At 38.5% G+C, this 26124-nt stretch overlaps 2 protein-coding genes across 2 annotated transcripts; both read right to left on the reverse strand.

Annotated features, from left to right (window-relative positions):
• Window positions 1-7427: 7427 nt before the first annotated feature.
• LOC107809097 (uncharacterized) lies at window positions 7428-8561 on the reverse strand. The gene has a single exon (XM_016633692.2). The coding sequence runs from the start codon at window positions 8310-8312 to the stop codon at window positions 7674-7676; it is 639 nt and encodes a 212-aa protein (XP_016489178.1). The 5' UTR covers window positions 8313-8561; the 3' UTR covers window positions 7428-7673.
• Window positions 8562-13088: 4527 nt separating this feature from the next.
• Window positions 13089-16718, reverse strand: LOC107809094 (11S globulin seed storage protein Ana o 2.0101-like). Its single transcript, XM_016633691.2, has 4 exons — window positions 16320-16718; window positions 15382-15662; window positions 13872-14369; window positions 13089-13664 (listed from the first exon to the last, which is right to left on the reverse strand). Exons 1-4 carry the CDS (start codon window positions 16660-16662, stop codon window positions 13230-13232), a joined length of 1557 nt encoding a protein of 518 aa, XP_016489177.1. The 5' UTR covers window positions 16663-16718; the 3' UTR covers window positions 13089-13229.
• Window positions 16719-26124: the final 9406 nt, after the last annotated feature.

Consider the following 26124-nt stretch of genomic DNA (forward strand, 5'->3'; position numbering starts at 1 on the left):
CAAATTTAATTCTTAAGTCAGATTAGCTTCCTGCAAGGCATAAAGCATGAATTTAGTATAATTTATTATTATTTAAGCTCAAACCTTTGTAAAATGCAATAATTAAAGCGTTGTTACAATGACTAAAACACGAGTTTTTAGCCTATGATCAAGTATCCCGTCGTAGTTCGAGTAAAGTCGAACTCATATTTTTGTCGATGGCCTTAGCCATTGGGATGTTACTTTCGAGCTGGCGTTGAAGTAATATCCCATCATGGTTCGAGTAAAGTCGAACTCATATTTTTGTCGATGGCCTTAGCCATTGAGATGTTACTTTTGAGCTGGCATCGAAGTAGTATCCCGTCGTGGTTCGAGTGAAGTCAAACTCATATTTTTGTGGATGGCCTTAGCAATTGGGATGTTACTTTCGAGCTGGCGTCGAAGTAGTATCCCATCGTAGTTCCAGTGAAGTCAAAATCATATATTTTTCGATGGCCTTAGCCATTGGGATGTCACTTTCGAGCTGACATCAAAGTAGTACCCTGCCGTCGTTAGAGTGAAGTTGAACTCATATTTTTGTCGATAGCCTTAGCCGTTGGGATGTTACTTCCAAGATGTCATCAAAGTAATATCATGTCGTGGTTCGAGTGAAGTCAAACTCATATTTTTGTTGATGGCCTTAGCCATTGGGATGTTACTTTCGAGCTGGCATTGAAGTAGTATCCCGTCGTGAGGGTGGCGATCTATTTTATTTGTTGGAGTATCGTGGATGCTAGTTTCATTCATACATTGGAGATTTAATTATATTCCTGTAGGAAATACGTGTTGACTTTGTACATATAATGGAGATTTGGCTATCTATATCCAGTCCCTTCATTACTCGGCCTGGAGATCACGTCAATGGTGGGGTAATAAACAACACTTCGGACCTCGTTACGTCTCCCTTACCGCCTTATTAAAAACATCACCGAGAAAACCCGATTGGGACAAAACCCGGGTGAGGGAAAAAGAGTACGACTCGGACAACGCCTCTTTTCAGAAGTGGAAGTATTTGTGATAAGTGACATTCCAATTGTTTTGGAGTAGTTTTCCTTCTATTGTCTCTAAATGGAATGCTCCTTTGTTTGTTTTTGTCGTGATTTTGTATGGCCCGTCCCAGTTTGTTCCTAGTTTTCCCTCATTAGGGTATTTTGCTGCTTATATTTTAGCTTTTAGAACATAGTCTTAGACCTTGAGTGGTCGTACTTTGGCCTTCTTGTTATAGTATCTTTCTGCTTGTTGCTTTTGGCTACCATTCTTACTTGAGCCATATCTATTCATTATTCGACCTCATCCAGGTCTTGTAACTTACCTTCGTCGTTACTTGGTCCGCTCTCATTGGAGTATCTTAGGCTAGGTTCTCCGACTTCGATGGGTATAACCTCGTCAGTTCCGTAGACTAATGAATATGGCATCTCGCTTGTGCTAGTTTTTGGCGTGGTGCAGTATGCCCATAGTACTTCTGGCAGAAGATCAGACCATAGGCCCTTGGCGTCCTCGAGCTTCTTTTTCAATATATTCAATATCATTTTATTAGAGAATTCGGCTGGGTCATTGCCTGCGAGATGGTATGGTGTGGAGAGTATTCGCTTGATGTGCCATTTTTCAAAAAACTCAATTGTTTTCTTTTCGATGAACTGAGGTTCGTTGTCACAGCTGATTTCTTTAGGAATGCCGAAGCGGCATATTATGTTTTTCCATATGAATGCGATAACTTCTTGCTAACGTATTTGAGTGTATTCCCCTACTTCCACCCATTTAGAAAAATAGTCAGTTATAACCAAAAGGAAACATACCTTACCTCGCCCTGCTGGGAGGGGTCCGACAATTTCCATCCCTCACTTTATGAATGGTCATGGCGAAGTGAAGGAATGCATGAGTTCTCCTGCTTGGTGTATCATAGGGGCGTATTTTTGGAACTGTTCACATTTCCTAACGTACTCTGTGGCTTCTTTTTTCATGGTAGGCCAGTAATATCCTGCACGGATGAGGCATCTAACAAGGGCACGGTTTCCCGTATGGGCACCATAGTGCCCCTCGTGTACTTCTTCTAATACTTAACTTGTTTGATTTGGCCCAAGACATTTGGCCAGGGGGCCTCCGGACGTCCTTTTGTAAAGATCACAGTTTATGAGGCTGTATCTGGCCGCCTGTATTCAGATTTTTTGGCTTCTTTCTTATCTTGTGGGAGCATTCCTTCCTGCAAGTAGGTTATGATACGATCACGCCAGTCCTAAGTTAGGTTTATATAATATACCTCGACCTGGTCTATCGCGGAATGGAGAAGAGTGAACATGTTTTCCTTGTTGATATTTCTGGTGGCTGCCGCTAGCTTGGCGAGACCATCCGCTTTGATATTCTGAGCCCTAGGTATCTAGTCGAGGCAGAATTTGTCAAATTCTGGTAGTAGTTTGTGAATTTCCGATTGGTACTTTTGTAGTCTCTGTTCTTTGATTTGGAAACTCCTAGTGACTTGGTTCATCACGAGTTGAGAGTCGCAATGGAGAACGATTCATCGAGCGCCATATTTGAGGGCTAATTTCAATCCTACAATCACAGCTTCATACTCGGCCTCGTTGTTAGTCATCTCGGGGCATCGTATGGATTGGCGAATTACTTAAACCGTAGGGACTTCGAGGATGAGTCCCAGTCCTAATCCCAATGCATTTGATGCGCCATCGGTGTGGAGGACCCAAAGGTCGGAATGTGCGGAGGTGCGAAGCGCCTCCTACTCTATTTCAGGCAATATTTTCGTGCTAAAATCGGCGACAAAATCGGCAAGCACTTTCCACTTAATAGAAGTTCATGTTCGATATGTTATATCATGCTCGCTTAACTCTATGGCCCATTTGACCAACCTACCCGATAGCTCGGGTTTATGTAGGATGCCCCTGAGAGGGAAGGTCGTCACCACCTTTATGGGGTGACATTGAAAATGTAGTCTAAGCTTTCGTGAAGCTACGACTAATGCCATAGCTAATTTCTCAAGGTAGAGGTACCTTGTTTCGGCATCAATTAAGGTTTTACTGATATAATAAATTGGAGACTGTGTACCTTTGTTTTCGCAGACCAAAACTGCACTTACCGCAACATCTAGGACTGCTAGGTACACCAGGAGGCATTCGCCCAAGTCTTCCTTGACGAGTAATGGTGGCGAGGACAGGTATGCTTTTAGTTTTCTTAAGGCATCAACTCATTCTGAATTCTACTATAGCCCGTGATCCCTCCTTAGTACATTGAAAAAATTTATGGCACCTGTCTGATGATCGTGAGATGAACCTTGACAGAGCGGTTATTCGTCATGTCAATTTATGTACCTGCTTTTTACTAGTTAATGTCTCCGGTATTCCTTCAATGGCCTTGATCTGATCCGGGTTGACCTTGATACCCCTCTGCGACACCAAAAAACTGAGGAATTTAATTGAGATTACGCCAAAGGCGCATTTATTGGGATTCAGTTTCATTCCGTATCGCCTCAGTATTTCGAAGGCTTCCTTTAGATAGCCATTGTGATCGTCCTTCCTTTTCGATTTCACTAGCATGTCATTGATGTAGACCTCTATAGTCTTTCCAAGTTGTTCTTTGAACATTTTGGTGAATAACCTTCGGTACGTCGCCCCTACGTTCTTGAGTCCGAACGACATGACTCTATAGCAGTACGTTCCTTGGTGAGTGATAAAAGTGGTCTTTTCTTGGTCTTCTTCTACCATTAGAATTTAGTTGTAACCAGAATAAGCGTCTAAGAAGCTTAATAGTCCGTGCCCCGCCGGTGCATCGATGAGCTGGTCGATATATGGTAACGGAAAGGAATCTTTTGGGCATGCTTTGTTCAGGTCGGAGAAGTCGACACACATCTGCCACTTCCCGTTCTTTTTTTTAACATGACCACATTGGTGACCCACTGAGGATACTTTGATTCTCGGACGGAACCATTAGCGAGCAACTTATCAACTTCTTCGCTGACTGCATTGTTGATTGCGACATTGAACTTTCTCCTCATTTGCCGCACTAGCAGGTAAAGAGGATTTACATTCAGCCTATGTGTGGCGATATCCCTTGGGATTCCCGGCATATCTGAATGGGAAAAGGCAAACAAATAGGCATTGTTAGCTAAGAACTCATGGAACTTACCTAGTTCTGAGAGGTTATGTCCGATATAAGCTTTTTTCATATTGTCGATGTTGTCTAATTGAACGGGTAGAGGTCTTCTACGGTTGCCTTGCAGGCTTCTACAATATATGAGTCTTTGATGGCCTCTATTTGTATGTCGGGTTTGGTTCCCGATATGGGTGATTGCTATGCTTCCGCACTTGCCCCCTTTAGTTGTTGGGTGTGTATGCAATCTTGGGCGAATGGGTAGCATTCCTCGACGGTGCGTTGCTCGCCCCGGATGCTGAATATTCCCCATGGGGTAGGAAATTTGATTACTTGATAGAAACTTGACGGGACGGCTCGCATGACGTGTATCCATGGACGCCCTATGATAGTGTTGTAGGTTTTTTCCTGGTTCATGACGTGAAACGTTGTTTCCAGAGTGACTCATCCTGCCAGAATGGGCAGCACTATCTTTCCAGAGGTTCGTTCCACTGCATTATTAAAACCCGTTGTGTAATGTAGTACGGTACTATCTTATCCTTGAGTCTCATCTGTATGAGGACTTGTGGGTGAATAATACACACGCTACTTCTGGCATCTACCATTATTCTTTTTACATCGGTATCCATAATACGTAAAGTTATAACCAAAGCATCATATTGAGGGAAAGAAAAACCATTGGTATCTAAATTACCGAAGATGATACTATCTTCGTGGTCATCGTACTGTTCGTGAGCGACTATCCGCTTGAGTTTGTGTGTGGTGGTGAATTTCACATGGTTGATTACCGTATCATCATCTCCGCCAATGATCATTTGTATGGTACGCGCTGGTGAAGGTGGTTTTGGGGGTCCTTGAGGTTGATCGCGTCCACGAGCGAGGTTAACCCGTCCTCGATCGCTCAGCAGTTCTTTCAGGTGTCCCTGGTTTAGCATTCTTACCACTTCCTCTCGCAGACCTATGCAGTCTTCGCTCTTATGTCCTCTTTCCTGATGTAATTCACACAGAACGTTCGATCTCCGGGTACTCGAATCTGACTTCATCTTTTGCGGCCACTGCACCTTTGTGCCGAGCATTTCTAGTGCATACACTATTTCTGAAGAAGAAACACAAAAGTTATGCGTAGATAACAGTGGAGGCATACCTCTTTCGTTTCGATGTGGCACGGTGTGTCGAGGCGTGACGTCTGCATATCGTGGAGGAGGTGGGATGGATGTCCGGATGTAGGGCTGATGCCTTTCTTGATTGAAACGGGATAGTTGATCCCTTCGACCACCGTTGCGGCGATCTCTCATTTTTTCAGTTTGGACCGATGTTAGCAAGTGGATCGGACCATTTAAGTCGTCCTCGTCTGCCCTTACTTCGGCACAATAGGCATTATGGATTTCTTCCTACGTGGTGGGAGGGTACTTCATGAGTCTACTTAGCAATTTTTTGGTCGCTTTCGACCCATTTCTATTTAACCCATTTTGGAAGGCTACTACCGCCATCCCCTCTGATACGTTCGTTAGACTCATTCTTACCTTGTTGAATCAGGCTAGAAAATCCTGCAGTCCTTCGCATGTCGTCTGCCTAACGGCGAAGATGTCATTTACCCTAGCTTCTGCCTTTTTTGCTCCCGCGTGAGCGATGACGAATTTATCTTCCATTTCTTCGAATGTTGATATTGATCGTGCCGGTAGTTGGGAATACCATGTCAGTACTCCCCCTGTCAAGGTTTCGCCAAACTTTTTCAGCAGCACCAATGACACATGTTCTTTTGACAGATCGTTGCCTTTTACTGTCGTGACGTAGTGGGTTATGTGATCTTCCGGGTCCGTGGTACCATCATATATTTTCAAGTATGGCAGCATTTTGAAGGTTTTTGGAATAGAGTGGGGGGTTGCCCCTTCACTGTATGGTTGCTCGATGAATCGGCCTACGTCACGTTTCGTTAGCAACTTTGGAGCGCCCGATATTTTATCGACCCTTTCCTGATGCTCCTTCATCTGATCACGGAGCATTTTGTTCTTGTTTTTCATTTCCTCCATTTTCCTTAAGATGGTTGCAAATGAATTGTTACCTACATCAATGATAGTATGAGTGTTACCTGTGCGTGGAGTTTTTGGCTCATCGGCGATAGTTGCGGTTTCTGAGTGTATTGTGCCTCCGATATCCCTTTGAACGGGTTTATCGAGTATGCTTCTCAAGGTGTTTGTCAACCATTGTTCTAATAGCCTTTTCACAGCCGGTGGTGCTTCTCTTGCTGCGGATGTTGAGGTTTCCCTCTCGCGCGAGACAGTCACGCTTTTGTGGGGGGGCGGGGGGGTTGAGGTAACTCCCTCAGGTATAGTGCTTGGCGTCGCATTTTCATTGTCTTCCCTGCCGGCTTCATTGATGGAATCCAGAAGGTAGTTCGTGACACCTACTATTGCCTTTAATCTTGCTTCCCTCTTTCCTGCCATTGTTGGTCTTTGCGAGGCTAAAAAGAGGTAATTATCTACTATTGCCATTGTTTGACTCAAAAGATATTGGAACCTTTTTGAATAAATCAATTAAAGAGAATGAAGAGGTAAATCTTAGCTAAGTATAATAAACTCTAGAACAAAAGGTATAAAAGATGAACACAGTGGATAATATTTCTTGATCTTGCGAAAATGAGTAATTGAATGTTAAGAATGCAAATCTTTTATGTAGAAAAGTATTACAGTCAGTGTTCTTAGCTAAAAAATCCAAAAGCCCTCTTAACAAGGTTGTTTTCCCGCTATATATAAGGGACAAACCCCTTCTAAACCCTAAAAGACATATCATAAGGAATATTCGAAGGTATATTCCTAGTGCCCCCTATTGGGCCTATACTATTGTAAAAGTCATACGTCCTCTGTTCGCCGTCTATCATCCTCCACAGGATGTCGAGCTATGAAGATTTTGTCGTTTGTCGTATTCGTCAATAGCCGTGGTCATCCAAATTTGGACTCATATACTACCCTTTCCAGACTTCACTCATGAAATCACACTCTGGTTTTTTGTTGTTGTTGATAATAACTTGTGTAACAACGTTTGATTTAATGATTCTGCAACTGCAAGCACTCTGGATTTGGTACAAATGAAGAAATTTAACTTAAATCAAGCAGCTCTAGTTTGGTAGCCTTTTAGTAGCTATTTTACTTGGGTCAAAGAAGAAATCAAAGAGGGGGAAAAATAAATAGTAAAACAACTCTATATAGGCTTTTTAGCTGTGCATATAGAGATTCCCATTTCAGAATAACATGTTCGAATCTAATGAAAGAAAACTGCTACTATTTATTTCTGAAAGTTAGAAAATTAAACCAATATAAGTCTATCATATTCATTTATTGATCATAACACCCAAAAATACAATTCTTGAAATTAAAAATAAAAATAAAAACAAGTTCCACACAACATAAGTTTCCTATCCTGTATAAATACTCTAGTCACACCAAATCAATGTAATAATCACTTCAACTCCTTTCTCCCCTCTTCAAAAATTGGGAAATAAGGAATTGACCGGAAAAACAAAATAATAGTTACAATAAAAAAAATTAATAAATTTATTCTATTTAAACACCTCGAGCCAACATTTCTTGAAAATCAAGAATTGATTGTTGTCTTTCAATCTCCATATCTTCACGAAACTTAGAGATAAATTCCTCAGCTTTTCTATCCACTCCATTAATATGTGGCATTGAAGGAGTTCTCCATTCTTCAATATCACATATTCTACTACTAATACTTTCAACTCCCTTACGTTTTTTTATTGCAGTTTTTCCCTCAATTGCCCTCATAATAATCTCTTGCTCTTCTCGATCCAATTTACTTCTATTAACATCACCACCACTACTTGACGCAACAAATTCTTTAGTCTGAGGCGCAGATATTGTACAACTTTGCTTTTGCATAGGTTCAGGGAAGAGCTGGTCCACATATATAAGCGAAGTATTTTTGTGACGTTGTTGGTATTGGTAGTAATGGTAAAAATTGCGACGAGTACGTAGGGGTGAAGAACGATAGATTAAGGAGTAGAATTTACGAGTAATAATAGGAAAAATGTAATTGTAAGCTCTAATACAAATGTCTTTGGAATTTTTGACAGCTTTTGAAAGCTTGAGCTTGTGTAATCTTGATTGTAATTTGTTGGTGAAGCTCTTCCATGCTTTTTTAGTGGGTAGAAGCTTCTTACCTAAGTTGAAATTTGACATTCAATTTTGTGTTACGAGAGGAAATATTGCTGTTTTTTAAAGAAGAAGAGGCTAGATTGAGAGGAAGAGAAGGTGAAGAGTGGATTTTATTTGGAGGGGTGTGTGTGTGTGTAAGGTGTATAACAGAAATGTTAGGCTGGATTGGTTCCTTGAACCTTTTGGTTGTGACTCATTCTTTTCTTCACATGATTTCTTTTATCATCTTTTTTGGCTTTTTTGTAAGAAAGGGATCAAAGATTAGACTGGAAACCTATGTATAAGAATTAAAAGGTCTTTTTTTATGTTTAGGTATATCTAACTTTCGGTTCAGTATTTGAAGTCTATGGCGGCAGAAATCTTGAGTCTTAAGTTTGTGCTCAATTTATTGTGAAAATTTAAAATAAAAAGAAAAAAATGAAGTAAAGTGTAGATTTGATTAGAAAGTTGTAGTGGATTTCTTTGGTGGCAGACTAATGAAGTAATGCTCTTTCATGCCTGTGATAGAATAATCGATCGTCTGTCGAAAATAATTTTTCTACTTTTCAGAATAGGGGTATGGTCTGCATATACACTTTACTCCTCAGACTTCACTTGTAAAAATTCATTAGGTTTGTTGTTGCTGTTATACACGCATTTTACTATCTATTGGAATTGTTTCTCTATTATTGTTCTCCCAAGTCCCCCGATGGACAATTTTTTTTCAATTCTTTTTATTACATAAGGGAGAGAGAGGACGAAAAGGGATTGTCTCTAATCTCTCTCCCTATATATATAAAGGAGAGACATAAAGGAGTGAGGTGGTACATCTCTTTGGCCAGCAATGCTATTTATCTTTTTTGTCAATTTTTTTGATATTTTACTTCATTTTTCATGGTTAAAAAAATAATTAATTCAGGTAGTTACAAATAGAATTTAATATTCAACTACTATTACATTGCAACGTTTCAAATTCCTTAACTATGAAGAAAAACTATACAGCTAAACACTCGTGCCTTTTACCGTTACAACCTTTAAGATTATTTATTTATACTCTCTCAGGTCTTAGCCTCCCCTCTATATATTCATTCATAAAGTCAATCTATTCATGCTTGAAATAAACATTAGTCATGAGTAGAGGAGATCAGATCACAGTCACAAATTCTGATGAAGAAGCTTCCATGAAATGGCTACGAAGGTTGCTCTCCACGTTCCTAAACCTCTCCATTGCACATATAATTCCTTTTCAATCTGTAGTTATTTTTTCCTTTTCACCATTACGATTTTATGTTCATACGTAGATCTCCTAAATACAAACTTGACCTAATTATTAGTCGTTTCCTCTTCATTGTAGATAGAAGCTTCACAGAGGATAGTGTTTATTATATTGTTGCTTCACCGAATCTTAAAGGTTGTAAGTTGTAACAATTATTGTGATTCGTCATTGAAGGAAGAGAAGTTGACGATTAAAGGTTGTTGGTGTATCTGATTTCTGATTTATCATAGGAAGGCAGAGAAATAGAGAAGAGACTATTTACGGTGAAGAGACTGTGAAAACTTTATCATGGGAATAGTAGGTAACATTAAAAAATGAGGTACTTTGCAATGACTAATATTTGCTTTCTTAAGTTGCCTACTTAGTTTGAAAATTTCAGTATTTTAATATTTTGTTGATTATAAATTATTAAAAATTTAAGTTCCATGATGGGAGTTATGCCCATGCCTCGAGACTTATACGTACGTCTTTACTTATGTTTCTCACACCCTTGCCTTGAAATCACGCCCGAGTTTGGTAGCTTTGTACTTCTTATCGTCATGAGAAGCAAAAACTATATTTTTGCAAGTGGTTCGAATTTGCATTATCATCTGATACCTAGAATTGGAGATTATAGTAATGATTCATTATTTTATTTTTTATGACCTTTTATTTGTTCTCTCGCTTATGTCATCATTAAAACAAGTTATATATTTTGTTATTTTGTTATAGGAATTATGAAATTCCAAAATATAAGGAGTGCAGATCTGCACTCCTTATAGGGATCATTTTAGTACATATTTCATTATTTTGTTATAGGGATTATGGATCGTCAGTATTCACTATGAAATTTCGAGTTATTAGTGGAGTTTTCAGGATATTATTAGTGCTGCTTAATCTTACTCGATCTCTGACGACGTAACTGGTTATATGAGTTAATTGTTTTAGGTTCCCTAACTCACCTTAATCCGTTAGGTGGCGACTCTTCAAATCCCTTACCCATTCTCAAAAGGAAAAGAGCTATCCCAAAATGTTTCGCGAGAAGAAAAAGAGGGAGCGACAAAGGCTAAATCCAACTTGTAAAGATAAGAATCGTACAATTTGCTAGTCTGGTTTTGAGGCCCTTAACTCACACTAACCTCTCTTTACAGCTCAATCCATATAAGCGTAGGCCCAGTGGACCCACCTTTACAAGCTTCTGGAGACTCTTTTGGCCCCATCATTACAATTTTATGTAAAAATTAGACGGGGCGCCTTATTTGGTCACCTCATTTAATCTATACCTATTTTTTTAAGATGTTTTAATTTGTACCTACTTTTTACGTCCTCCTCCTCCTCCTCCTCCTCCTCTTCTTCTTCTTCTTTCTGTTGTTGTTGGTGCTACTATGAAACTTCAATTCATAGGATGATTGCCATAAATATGTTTATCAGATTATTTAAAAAAAATATAATATAAATAATTACGTTAGTTAGTAGACAATAATTTATGAATATTTCCACGTACGTAAGTTAGTAGACAATGATAATTCTGTTCTTTTCACGTTTATTATTTCCAAAATTTATGATTTAGATACTGTTGGCAATCTGATTACTTATCTAATATGTTAGAAAGCTTTTTCAAAAACTTCAGCTTATATAGTTCTGAAGTTTTTACAAATGAACTAAATAACTTCAGCATCTTCTGCTGAAGTTTTTGAAAAAGTTTTATGACAAAACTAATGAATCCATGACAAAAAAACTTCAGCTTTTAGTGCTGAAGTTTTTACAAATGAACTAAATAACTTCAGCATCTTCTGCTGAAGTTTTTGAAAAAGCTTTATGACAAAACTAATGAATCCACGACAAAAAAACTTCAGCTTTTAGTGCTGAACTTTTTACAAATGAACTAAATAACTTCAGCATCTTCTGGTGAAGTTTTTGAAAAAGCTTATCCAGGACAAAAAAAACTTCAGCTTATTTAGTGCTAAAGTTTTTATAAATGAACTAAATAACTTTAGCATCTTCTGCTGAAGTTTTTGAAAAAGCTTAATGACAAAACTAATGAATCCATGACAAAAAAAATTTCAGCTTATTTAGTGCAATTACAAACAAAAACTTCAGCAAATAGAGAAAAAAATTTCATCTACTTTGCTTAAGTTCAGCAATTACAAACAAAAACTTCAGCACACTTGGTTTAGCACACTTGCTACTTCAGACCCGTCTACTAGAATTTTGAAGTTTTGCGTGATTGGCTTTGCTACTTCAGCCCCGTATGTTGAAGTTATGCGAAAAAATGGGTATGTTTGTAATTTTTTTTGCAAAGCGGACACAAGTTAAAACGTGTCCCAAAAAAACGAGTATAGATACAAATCCCCCAATTTTCTCAACGGAGTATTCTCTTTTCTATACATTTTTTTTAATTCAAATTTTTAGTAGATTAATTAAGCAACCAGCAAGTTTACAATAAAACTATGAGCGTAATTCCAATAGAAAGAACTATCATATATTCTAAACTCTCTTGCCAGGTAATAATCAACTAAATTTGCTTGTTTCTTAACCTAAACCAAAGAAATCTCAGGATTTTTCCTTACCAAAAACCAATCATCATCTAAAAACACTCCAAACTCTGCAAAATTCTTCACTTGAGTGTTGCAAGAAAACACAATTTCTTGGGCATCATATTCAATTATACCCAAGCCATTAAAATGTTGAATCAACCAGACGAAGGCAAAATGTAAACCTATAATTTTAGCATGCCTATCATTAATACAATCTCAAAAAACCTAAGAAGTTGCAGCTACAAATTGACCTGCTAAATTAAGCACAACAACCCTGCTCCACTATAGAGGCGGATCGATGATTTAAAGTTAATGAATTCCTACAACAATCTCAACTTGATATACAACAATTTATGGGTTCTCAATATGATATTTATAGATATTTAATAAATTTCTAAGTACATATATAAGGTATAAACAAAAGCTATTGGATTCCGATGAACCCAATCTCTATGCTCTGCATCCGCCCCTGCTTCACATAAATTGACCTAATAAGGAAGATAAATTGACCTGCTGAATTACGCGCAACAACTCATGGTCCACTGCAGCCCAAAATACCCAAAATAAGGAAGACAACTGCATCTATTTTGTATTTCAGATTTCGTAGAAGCTTAAAAAATTATATTTATGTTCAAATATAAATAAAAATTTCTTGAGAGATTTGACTTATAACTAGAAGAAATTGTAATAATCCACATAAATCAATTAACCCATTCGCCCCCATGTTTGCTAATTTTGTGCTAATGTATCTCCCTTTGAATTAAGTAGTAATATTATAATGATTTATTTTCATAAAACACAAGTATGAGATAGCTCTGTTCTTTCCCTATTCTTAATTCCACAAGTGAATTATTCATCTATATCTAAAGTTTTCTTTCCACATGTTAACTGATATGTGCTTCATCGTTGTTGCTTGACATGAATATATATAATCTGCCTTACCTAATTTGGCCAGATAGAGAGGTTCTTTCTCATGAAACCGAAAAAACGAGTGAGAAAAAATAAAAGAAATTTAAAATCTCGTATTAACTCAAAACAAACATCACATGCTTTTGGCATATAATGCAATTTATTAAGAGCCACTAGTCAACTCATTATTCTCATAAACTTTACATTTTATTAGCTATTTAAACTTAAGCATTACACAAAAGCCTCAACAGCATTAGAAAGTTAAGCTTTTAAAAGAGCTTCAACAGCAGTTAAAGCATAGTTAAATGCCCTAGTTGAATATCCACCTGACCTTCTACCAGCAAAAACAGTTGCTTCTTCTCTATTATACTTCAAACTTCTTGCTTCTTGTCTTGATATCTGGTAAGAGTTCATCAGAACTTCCTCCGGCATTGCTCGGATCGCCGATAAACGTCCGGCTAATGGGCTGGTCATGGCTTGATCGTTGGTTTTGAATGCAATGTAGTCTAGTCCTTGGTTTCCTGCTCTTTTTACTACTGCAAAGTTTTGTGGTACTATGAGCATTTGACCTTCTCTGACTTGGTCGTTGAATACGGAGTTTCCGGTGTCGCCGACTACCTGAATCCGACCGCTTCCTCGGAGAATGTAGAGGATGCTGTGTGCGTTCATGTTCCAGTATGGTGCCATTACTGCGTTCTGCAAAACTCAAATGTGGCACGATTAGGGGTGACAAACCTGTCTTGTACGATTTACTTAGAAAAATTGAATTAATATGTAATTGACCCTAAAAGAAGAATTAACACAAAATATCTTGATTTGTTGTTATTAGTGGCTGCTTCCACTTGAAGTGTGACGTATAGGTCTAACTGCTAATAGTATTTTTGTGAAAAAAAATTGACTTGCCTGGTAAAGGACTCCTCTTTCAGCACTGAGCTGAAGCCAGTTGAGAATTGGAAGCTTATGGCTGTTGAGGGTGCTAATACGTCCGCCACGTGGATTGTACACGTCAGCACGAGATGGGCGGCCCAAGTTCTCTCCAAGCCTCATGGTACAAATAGTTTCCTCAAGCCCATTGGGCTGTGATCCTCCTCTTCCCTCACGTTCTCTGCTGGGCCTCTGTTCTTCTCTTTCTTCAAATTCTGGGCTTAAAACATCGAACCTCTCGACCCGAATAATTCGGCCCCTTTGATCCTCTCTGCCCTGTAAGTTCCTGACTAATTCGGGGTCAACGTTGAAAACATCGGCGAGGAGATTTTGGTCAAAGCCGTCAAAAAGGTTGCCGGTTTGACGACGTTGTTGTTGTTGTTCACCTTGTTCTTGTTCTCTTCGGCCTCGGATTTCTTCTTCGTACCTGCTTCCACTTTGTCCTCTGGGATTTGGGTTTCCAGCAAGGAAGAAATGCTGTGAAATAATGGAATTATTATTAATTCCAAAATTATTGAAACAAAGTCTATATATGATTCTCATTGTATTTATTATTCTTTAGCGACATCAGGTACAACATTAAGTCAAGAGATCACTAACAAAATTGAAAAATTAGCAATACGCTCGTAGCTATTGAAATTTTTTCGAAAAATCCATTGTTAAATAGGATTAGTGATGGATTTTTTTTGTTTAGCTACGTTAATTCCTGTTTTGTTAGTAGTGGATGGAATATGAGTGATTTTTATATATGTAAATTTTTATGCTAAGTTAGCCCATTTTATCCATTTTTCTGCAGTTAAATTGACTATGTTCAGCATATTTGTGTAAATTCAATCACCGCAGGGGTTAAAATTTAAGAATTAAATGTAAAAATTATACCAATTAAAGAAAATGTAGGAAATTTTACTTCATCATCCAAAATCCCAGTACAATATTTTATTTAAATCTAGTTTTAGATTCTACTAATATCACTTAAATCTACGTAAAAGAATCATAATTTATATTATTACTACGCCAGTAAATTGTTTGAATAACAGGATCAACAAAGCCTTTTGACTTTTTGAATACAAGAGTAAATCTTTTAAAAGAAAGAAAGAAAACATGATAATAATATATTATAATACTACTCACTCCGTCTTAAATCATCTGGGATTCCTAAGAATAGTTGGAATTATTTTAGAAGTTCAAGACAAAATAAATTAATTTTTCTATTCAAATATAGTTGTTCTTGAAAATGAATAAAACAGGTAAATGGAGATAACAGATAAATATTTGATGAAGAAAGACATAATTAAGGGTAAAATAGTCTAAAACCCTCCTAATTAATGTTTCTCGGGGAGCGTAAAAAAAAAAGACGAAAAACAATATAAAAGATAAAGATAAAAAAGGCAGACAAATAATTTGAGAGTAGTATAAATTTTGTACATATAGAGCAGTAACCTAGGAAAACAAAAAACTAGTAGTAGTTACTAACTAAATTAAATCTTACCCTGAAGTGGAGATCAAGCTGGTTAGCAGGATTGCTGGTATCAAGCAAAGCGACAGTAACAAGGCGTTCTTGACCATTGTTATAAAACCAAAGAGTAACACCTGCTGGCAATGCAAGTACATCACCCTCTCTAAATTGCCTGACTTTCTGATGTTGATCACCACCACTTCTGAACTGCCTTTCTCCTTCTCTGCTTTCTTCTCCCCTCACGCCTCTCTCTCTTTGCCGTGATTCATATGTTTCGGCACATCCAGGTATTACACTACCCAAAAGTCCACTTCCTTCATTTCACAACCCCAAGATTTTTATGTAGCTAAAAAAAGGAGACAAAACATGGACCTAGCTACTATAACATATGGAAGATTCTTTTTTTTTTTATAATAAAAATAAAAATCACATTAAGAGTACATGCCTATATCCCTAATTGTTTGGGGTATTTCCCTTTTTCGCCGCAAATAAAATTTATATATCACTAGAAGTCTAGAATCGCTACTAAAAAACTAAAAATAGTAATTAGTGACAGACAAAGACAAATTCTGTAACCAAATTAAAAAAATTATCCCTAATTCTCAAAAATTAGCTACCTGTCCAGTTTTTTTGTAGTGAATAAAGGTGTAAAAAAGTTGAAATCACCATCAGGTAACAACAGGTAATATCTATAATTTTTCTAACGTGATAACTTAAGAAAATAAAGTACATAACTTTCTTTAAATATAGGTCAAAATAAAATTTTTAATTACACTATCAATGTATACAAGTTAAATTTAATAACCAATTTTGCTAATTGAATTGTTGAAATACCTAAAAAGAACACCCCCCCCCCCCCCCAAAAAAAAAAAAATAACTCCATTATTAACAACGTAGAATAATGATTGAATCTTTAATTGAAGGAGCGGAGAATGGAATCAAAAATTGAAACAACATAGATAAATGCAAACCTTGGACAATGTAGAGGAGTTGAGGAGCATTATTGTAATGAGGCAAGAGCAAGCCCTGAGGTTGAATAACATTTCTAACAGCAGCAACTCCAGCACATTCAAATTCCTCATTATTACGGTCCCAAAACTCAGTGGTTCCAGCCTCTGAGTCAAATTTATAAGTTGGTTCCCGAGCATTAAGGCTCTGGATCCGACACTCAGTTCTGGCTCGGCCACGGCGGTGTTGTTGTTGTTGCTGAAGTTTCTGCCATAAGAATCGTTGCTGTTGCTCTATTTGAGCAAAGCAACCATTAAAGAGGAGAAAAAAGCAAAGGGCAAGAGGAAGAAGAGAACGTATTTCCATATTGGTGATATTTGAGTGGTGATTGATGTGATGAGAAGGAGAAATTGGGGTTTGGTATTTGTAGGAGAAGAAGGGGTGATTTAGGTTTGACACGTGAAATGGGAAGTGAGACATTTGGCTTTGTTTTTCTGCATGGCCATGCATGAATTTATTATAAGGATTCTTAGTTTCTTGACACCTAAGAAGTTAATAGTTTGCTATGTGGCGAATATCCGCAGAAGAAAGTAAGTGAGTTTGTGTTTGGGTTTGCATGGATTCTTGTTTTGATGCAAAGGAGACAGAAGGAGCTGAGGTGTAAATGCATGTATCCCGTTAGAGGACTACATACAGAAACATATATACATTGATGAATGAGCTACAACAAGAACTCAAGAAAAATTATGTATACCTATTAACGCCATTAGTTAACGTATTTGATGTGTTAGAACTTTTTTTTAATAACATTTCCTAGTTATACTGAGGGTGTTATATTAGCAAAAAATAGAGTTTGTTGATACGTTGATGTGTTGAACTAGTTGTTAAGAGATTAAATTTGAAAACAATAATGTACTACCTGTCAAACTTGATCAAGTTAGAGCGGAAATGTAACAACTCCAAACTATAAATTGTATTGATGGTAGTATCTAACAATTACCACTCAACGAAGAAGAACAAAAGAACAACAGAGCAAGATAGAATAGAACCAAAGAAGGGGATGAGAAGCTAGACTCAAAATTGGTGAGGAGAGGACTCAGACATTTTTCTCAACAGTATCCCCCTGCACATCCCCTGGATCCCAAATATAACTCCCCGATAATCTATTTGGTTGTTTAATCCTTGGGCTTTCTTTTAAATTGGGTCCTGGCCCAATATTCCTAACTGGATCAGTCTTGTTCCACAAATTTGGCCCATAAGTCCTTACTGCGTTAGCCTTGTTCACAATAATACTCCCCTGCTAAAAAAGAACCTTGTCCTTAAGGTTCGAATTAGGAACACTGCTAGCAACACGTCCCCCACCAAATATTGGCCCGATGTAAGCGAGCATTGATCCTCTAATAGGAATGGAGTGCATATACAAGTCTTTCAAACAACATGAACAAATATCCATTGCGCATAGAAAGGTGATCGTTGTAGATTCTGCAATTACAAGCAAAGGCCTGTCTTTTGAGATGCTTGGTTTAGTGCTGTCATGATATAAGAAAGTAGTTGGCTAACAAGTGATTTCGTCAAGAAGCCAAAGACCAATGTACTAACGAGCATAATAATAGTTGCAGGGGTAGGAGCCTTATCTTGATAAAGAACCTGCAACATACAAATAATTTTCATTGACGAAAATATTTGCTCCAATATCTGCTACCACCACAGATTCAAAATATTGTAACACCCCACCATCACCTATAGTGACAATATAAGTATACCAATTTTTTTCTTCCAACAAACAAATGAAGGATAAGTCCACGTAAACAAATCTTGGGGGACCAGTTGTTGGCATACATGACTTTAACTAAATGCTCATCGCCATTTCTTTCTACTACTATTTCCACAGGCCCACGAACACTAGTTTGAATCTCGTCAAATTGCGCATAGTTCTGGAACCCAATAACAGCATGAAGCGGTGCAATATGATTCATTCTAACAAGCACCATGTAGCAAATCTCAGTTTCACAATCCAGAGGAGTACTAAGATCATGTTGTGAAACTATTGACCATGTGAAGTTCTCTACCAAAGCTTTATGTTTAACATCCAAATATTCAGCCAAGACTAGTGTATATTCTTCCCCTGCAATTGAAAAACATGTGGATGCAATGGAGTCATAGATAACATACAGCCTACTGGATAAGGTGTGACTACCTACAATTATGAAATAAGACCCAAAAGGTTCAACTGGAACCAATACCAAGTCATTTTCTGTTGAGTGCAAGCTAAAACAAGAAAGCGTTGAAGCTCCAACTTGAGAATTATCACTGTCACTTTTAAATGCCTTCAGTAATATATCCCTAGTCTCCATGTCTTTAGGATCCAATGCACAGGCATCAAGCAAGAGTTGGCACCCATCTTCATATGAATTGTCACACCTCCTTTTTACCTACACCCCGCAAAGGGACGCAAAGGGAGTTTTTCCAATTAAAGGACAATCGAAAGGAGATTTGTTTATTTATTTCAGAGTCGCCACTTGGGAGATTTATGGTGTCCCAAGTCACCAGTTTAATCCCGAATCGAGGAAAAGAATGACTTTGTATTACAATTGTCACACCTCCTTTTTCCGCCCCCGCGAGGGGTGAAGGAGTTTTTTCAATTAAAGGACAATCGAAACGGGATTTGTTTATTTATTTCAGAGCCGCCACTTGGGAGATTTAGGGTGTCCCAAGTCACCAATTTAATCCCGAATCGAGGAAAAGAATGACTCTGTATTACAGTCTAAGAACCAGAAATCCGGATAAGGAATTCTGTTAACCTGAGAGAAGGTGTTAGGCATTCCCGAGTTCTGTGGTTCTAGCACGGTCGCTCAATTGTCATATTCGGCTTGATTATCTGATTTAATACGTATTGAACCTATGTGCGAATTTTAACTTTTAACCGCTTTTGTCATTATTATTATTTTTATCAAGAATTGCAACATCGTGGAAACACATCTCGAACCACATCACATCAATGCACCCGTGGTTGTAGGCATATTTCGACTCTGTTGAGATTTGGATTTGGGTCACATAAATGTGCACCCGAGTTTAGGAAGTTAACATTATTAAATATGCGCCTAAAGCAACTAGCGTATCATTATTTTGGGTAGGGTCGTGAAATTTGCTAAACGGCCCGTCCCGGAATCTAAGCAATCCTAAAGCAAATATTTACTGAGGGCCCCGCAATTTTGTATTTTTATTCGGCGAGGCTCATCTCATTCCTATTATTAAAAGGGCAATCCTAGAAGTGGCTAAGGTTTTCTATTAAACTTGTCTCTAAACATGAAAAAAAAAAAAGAACAAAGTCCTAATTAGTTCACATGCTTGAAAAGTCCGGGCCTAACTTTTGCAAATTTGATTTAGTTTCGAAATGTCGAGAGTAGAACGTACAGGAATCCTGGCATGATTCGAGCCCCCAGAAATTGCTAAAATCACCACATCACGCGAGCCTACCCTTGCTCGTTACCTTAACTAACAATCTTAGACTTACAACTATGTTTCTTTTTCCTTAAAGTGTTGCAATACCTTTTCGATTAACAATTGAGGGTAGGAATAATGCTAAGATCTAGTTGACCAAGAACTCAACAATCATGCTATAATCCGAGATTAGTTAACAACCTACTAACTATTTCCGGAATCAAACCACAAGTGCTATTTTGCAAATTATCGGAAGTTATATCCAACATTCATTACATGTCAAGTTCTGATTGAATACGAGCTAAACTACGTTATTCCAACACGCGATCTAACGCATAGCAGTTTTCTGCAATCCTTTACAAACAACTAGAATGATGAAACTATATTTTTACAAATTATAGATTCAGTAGTGCCTTAAGGAACTAAACAAAACAGTAACAACAAGTTTTAAACAAAACAGATTTGCTTTTCTGGTTTCCATTTCAACTTCAACTTTTCACATGAATTCATGCTTCCCATTTTTCGGCTTACAACAGCCAGGATAAAGTCGTGTACCTGGTAGAGGAATAGAAACAGAGTAGAAAAAGAAGTCAGCTGCAGTTGCAATAGCACAATAGTAGATTCAGCAAACAATAGTAGCCAAAAACAGCCCAACAACAGATCAAGACCCAACAGTAGCTTCAGAAAATACCATGCAGCAAACCAAATACACCAGAAATCCCAGAATGTAACCCAAGTACCCAACAACAATATAAACCATCACAATATGACCAAAACTTGAGTTTGCAACAAAAGATAGACCCGCAGATTTTCAAAAAAATTCCCACAGCTCTTAATGCAACAGTAACAGAGGTGAATACTAATTTCAACAGTAAAAATGAAGCAGATTTTTCTTCTTAGATCTCAAAACCACTGAACTTTAGTGTAGGAACCTCTAGCCTACTCCCTATATTAAAGTTAAATTTCCAGTTTAATCCTCTCTTTTTTTCTCTCTGGTCTCTTAGGATTTAGCCAAAAAAAACCAGCCCTCTTTAACTCTAAAATCAGCCTACTTATAGGCCAGAAGTGGCAAGCCCCCAGGCTGCCTTGGGTCCCTTCAGCTTTTTTGCCCATACCCCTTAATCCCCCATGCCTAAATGCCTTTCCTTGATCCCTACTATATTATCCCCCATGCTTGTCCTATTTGTTTTAATCAAGAGTCATGGGTGTATTATAATACTCACTTAATTCCCATGTTTTGTTGTTTTGTTCTCCATTGTTATTAAAATAAGCTTAATGAGTGACCCCTAGGCAGACCCCATCCTTAACATCCTGTTAATATGTTACTAAACTCCCAGAATTACCCCTTAACCCTTGCATATTATTGTACTACCCTAACCCTTAACAGTCAATATATAAGCCCCCCTGAATTTAGCTAATAATCACCAATTACTTAGCTAATCAGCTTAAACTCAACCCTGATTTTAGGTTGGCCTGTCAGATTTCTACAGCCATATCCAATACTCAATCTAAGTTCAACTTAAAATCAGATTACAAAGGGGTGCTAATCAGGTGGCAGGAGTTGGTCATATTAGGAGCCAATCCTGACCAACTCAGAGCCAAACAATGCAAAAATAATAGCCCACAGGCCAAGCTCAAAGCAGTGACGAATAATGAATAAGATCCTATGGAAATCATGAGGTAACTGCCTGAATGAGTAGTCTAATTCACAGACAAAACTGAACATATTATAACATTTCATTATATGCTAGCATACAGATTTAGATGAGCTACTGTCCTGGAAAACATACATGGTTAACTAGCTACTATCACGTTTTCCTCTAATCTCAAACAAATTAATTGACGACACTTATTTAAATAACTATACAGACTATAATATACAGCAGGCAATCAACTAAAACACTAAAACAAACTAAACACTATCTTAGGGTTCACATAATTGACAGAAAAATCAGAAACAAACCAAACCAAACATGAAAGACAAATAGAATCTACAGGAGAAGAAAAGAAAAGGGAAAATTACCTTAGGGATTTGAAATTAAAACTGCCTCAGGCTCGGGCTTGGGATCGATCATTTTGGGGTCGAATGGACTTTAATCGAAGTGTTCTCAACTGAGAACACCTCGGTTAAAGTCTATTAGACCCCGACCCTTTGCTGATTTGGACAGACACCCATAAATCTGAGTTCTAGGGTTCTTGGTTGTCTGATTTGGGATTCGTTCAGTTCTGGTCATATTCGAACGGAACCAAGGTCATTCAGGGGGTGAGGGAGGTCAGGAGGTGTTGTGGTGTGAGTTTGGGGTCGGTGGGTGTAGATCTGTTTGTTGCTCAAATCTTCGATTGAAGATTCGAGAAGTTGCAGGGTGATTCGAGGTAAACGGTTGGTAGATTCGTGTTCAGGGTGGTTGGGTGCATCAGGGGTGTTGTTTTGGTGGCCATCAGAGTCCGGGTGGCCGGGTTTATGGTGGGGGAAACCTAATGCGGCTAGGGTTTGAGGGGGGGTTCTGGGGACGAAGGGTGAATAGTGTGTGAATGGGGGGTCTGGTTTGGGGCGTGGGGTGACAGGTTGGGACTTATATATAGGGTGGATGGTGTAATCCTGGCCGCTGGATCAATCAAGATCGATGGCCAGGATTAGGGGAGCTTATCCATACGGTGTCGTTTGGTTAAGTGGGGGGTCGGTTTAAGAAGGGAGTGGGTCGGGTCACGAGGGAAGCCAGGGACCGTTGGATCCATTTAGGTGAATGGCTCAGATCAACTTGCCTAAAACGACATCGTTTCGACTTAGCAGGGGCTGCATTGGACCGTTTGATTGCAACAGATCAATGGCTCTGATTTAAGGCGCCAAAACGGCACTGTTTGTGCATCTGAAGGGTCAGGTGATCGGACTGGATCAATGCAGCGGATTGGGCCTAGTTTTCATTTGAATTTTTGGCCCAAATCCGGTATTTCCTTTCCCTATAATTAAACAAAAATTCCTAAAACCAAAAATTAAACCATACAACTATTAATTAACACTTAACAAAAATTATCATACGAATTAAGACCTTTAATAAAATCACCATGACAACAAAATAGAATAAAAATGCATATTTTTGTGATTTTCGCTTTTATAACCAAATTACGGTTAATTAATTCCTAAATGTACCATTTATTCCTAAATGCCTGCTACAAGTATCTTTGTATTTTTAACTATAGCGAGGCGAGCATTACAGACAAAACCATTATCAAAATGTCACGCAAATTCTCAAAATTGTGCACAGATGAAATTTGTTTTATTTTTTGATTTCTTTTGGAGTAGTTTTTCCGTGAAGCAAAAATCACGTGCTCACAGCTGCCCCTCTTTGGCTGAAAACACAAAGAGTTTCCGTGCAAAGATACAGTGAGCGGATACGAGCGATTTTTGCTCGCTGGAATACTCCGTTTGAAGCATTTTCTGGAAAAAGATTTAACCGAACCTTTGCTTCAAAGGTTTCCTACATATCCCTGGCTAAAGGGGAATCAGATTAATGAAGTTCGGGAAATTTTGGTAGCTGGGACTACCATGGAAATGTGATTTTGTTGTTACTGCTGCTGTGAGCTATTACCACTGCTCACCGATCTCCCGGTTACACCGTGCTTAAAAGAAAAATAAAGAAGCTAGGCTAGACTACGGATCATGAGATCTCATCTGTCTTCAAACTTGTTCTTGTGGTCTTGCTTTCTTGTTGGTTTGTGCTTCTTCCGGTGCTTTTCTTTCAGTGAATTTTGGGGATGACACTGGACTTTTGCTTTTCTGAATACTAGTTTTCATCATTTTGTTCGGTCCTGCTGGGGATACGGCTTCCTTCACTAAGCTTTTCGGTGGTTCCTCTGGGAATACGACTTTCTTCATCATATTTGTTATGTTGGGCATAATTTAATGTCCACAGACCGCTTCTTTCAAGACGCGTCTTTTCTTCCTTTTGACTCATGCGCTTGAATTTGTGTTGGAACCTCCTGTTGTAACCTTCTGCTTTCCGGTGCTCAGGATTTTCATTGTTTCCTGCTGGGGATTCCTGTTGTAACCTTCTGCCTTCCGGTGGGTTACTGATTTCAAAATCTGAAGTATAAGACTAAAAAGTGTTTCTCTCGTTATACAGGTGGGCACCTAAATACAAAAATATGAAATGTATGCCCGCATTATACTGGTGGACGACCTAGGGCATGAAATGAAAATACAGAAATGTATTCCCGCATTATACTGGTGGGCGACCTAGAACATGAAAATGAAACAGAAATGTATTCCCGCATTATACTGGTGGGTGACCTAGAACATGAAATGAAAAGACAGAAATGTATTCACGCATTATACTGGTGGGCGACCTAGAACATGAAATTAAAACAGAAATGCATACCCTCATTATACTGGTGGGCGACCTAGAACATGAAATGTAAAGACTGAAATGTATACCCACATTATACTGGTGGGCGACCTAGGAAAGGAAATGAAAACAGAAATGCATACCCTCATTATACTGGTGGGCGACCTAGAACATGAAATGTAAAGAATGAAATGTATACCCTCATTATACTGGTGGGCGACCTAGGACAGGAAATGAAAACAGAAATGCATACCATTATTATACTGGTGGGCGACCTAGAACATGAAATGTAAAGACTGAAATGTATACCCTTATTATACTGGTGGGCGACCTAGGACAGGAAATGAAAACAGAAATGCATACCCTCATTATACTGGTGGGCGACCTAGAACATGAAATGTAAAGACTAAAATGTATACCCTCATTATACTGGTGGGCAACCTAGTACAGGAAATGAAAAAAGAAATGCATACCCTCATTATACTGGTGGGCGACCTAGGACATGAAATGTAAAGACTGAAATGTATACCCTCATTATACTAGTGGGCGACCTAGGACAGGAAATGAAAACAGAAATGCATACCCTCATTATACTGGTGGGCGACCTAGAACATGAAATGTAAAGACTGAAATGTATACCCTCATTATACTGGTGGGCAACCTATAACATGAAATGTAAAGACTGAAATGTATACCCTCATTATACTGGTGGGCGACCTAGGACAGGAAATGAAAATAGAAATGAATACCCTTATTATACTGGTGGGCGACCTAGAACATGAAATGTAAAGACTGAAATGTATACCCTCATTATACTGGTGGGCGACCTAGGACAGGAAATGAAAACAGAAATGCATACCCTCATTATACTGGTGGGCGACCTAGAACATGAAATGTAAAGACTGAAATGTATACCCTCATTATATTGGTGGGCGACCTAGGACAGGAAATGAAAACAGAAATGCTATTTGGATTTGTTCCCTTTGGTGACCTTCTTTGTGGCGTGTCTTTCTGCCATCCTCGACCTTTATTTTCCTGTAGAAATCAAAGAAAATTTGGTTAGTTTTAACATGGTGAGTGATCGTGTCACTCCTGTTGCGCGAATGATCTTTCCTTTCCCTTTCCCTTGTTCTTTGCTCCCACAACTGGTTGGGGATAAAGTTGTTTGTTGGGGATGACATGTCTGCTGGGGATGGTATTTTTGTTGGGGATGGTTTTCCATTTATCCCTTCCCCGCTCTGTGCTCCCAAAATTGGTTGGGGATAAAGTTGCTTGCTGGGGATGAGATGTCTGCTGGGGATGATATTTTTGCTAGGGATGGTTTTCCATTTACCCCATTCCCGTTCTTTTGTTTCACAACATGCTGTGAGAGTCTACTTCAACTTCAAAACTACTCCCTTAAACGTTTATTTTCTCCCAGCCCTGCAGGGCATAACATGTTATCACCCGGGGATAACGTTATTGAGGATAGGACTATTAGGGTTATCTTGTTGCGGATTAATTCTCTCTTCCTACTTCCCCCTTTCTGTGGTGTCTGACCACCTTGGACCTTGGTCCGTGATTTATCGCGGTTCTTGCTGGGGATCTTCTTGGAACTTGTTCCACAAGTCCTTCAAACGTCGTTTTCCGCTTTTCTTCATGTTCCCCTTAACTTTCTAGGCTAGTTTGTCATTTGGTTTTGCAAAAGACGCCCTTTGTCCTATTGCCTTGGCTTTGGCCCGTTTCCTTCGCATTTTGCTTTGTACCGTTTTGGCCCTTGGTAGTATACTCTGAAAAGTCCTTCTCAAAACAAATTTCTGGAAAAGTCTTTTTAGACAAAGAAATGAAAAAGCTAGAAAAGAGAAAAATCTTTCTGAACAAATGTTGGGGGAGAAGAAAAGAAGAGAACTTATCTGGATGGTATGACTGGTCCCTACGATCATGTCGTGCATTACGGATTACCCGACCCAGTCTATTTGTATCAATCAATCTTCCTGATGGCCTTATTTACTGGGGATGAATAGGTGCCCACCTCTTCGCAAATGCGGATCCTTTTTGCCAATCT

The sequence above is a fragment of the Nicotiana tabacum genome, chromosome 7 (assembly GCF_000715075.1).
Source record: "Nicotiana tabacum cultivar K326 chromosome 7, ASM71507v2, whole genome shotgun sequence".
Taxonomy (NCBI): domain Eukaryota; kingdom Viridiplantae; phylum Streptophyta; class Magnoliopsida; order Solanales; family Solanaceae; genus Nicotiana; species Nicotiana tabacum.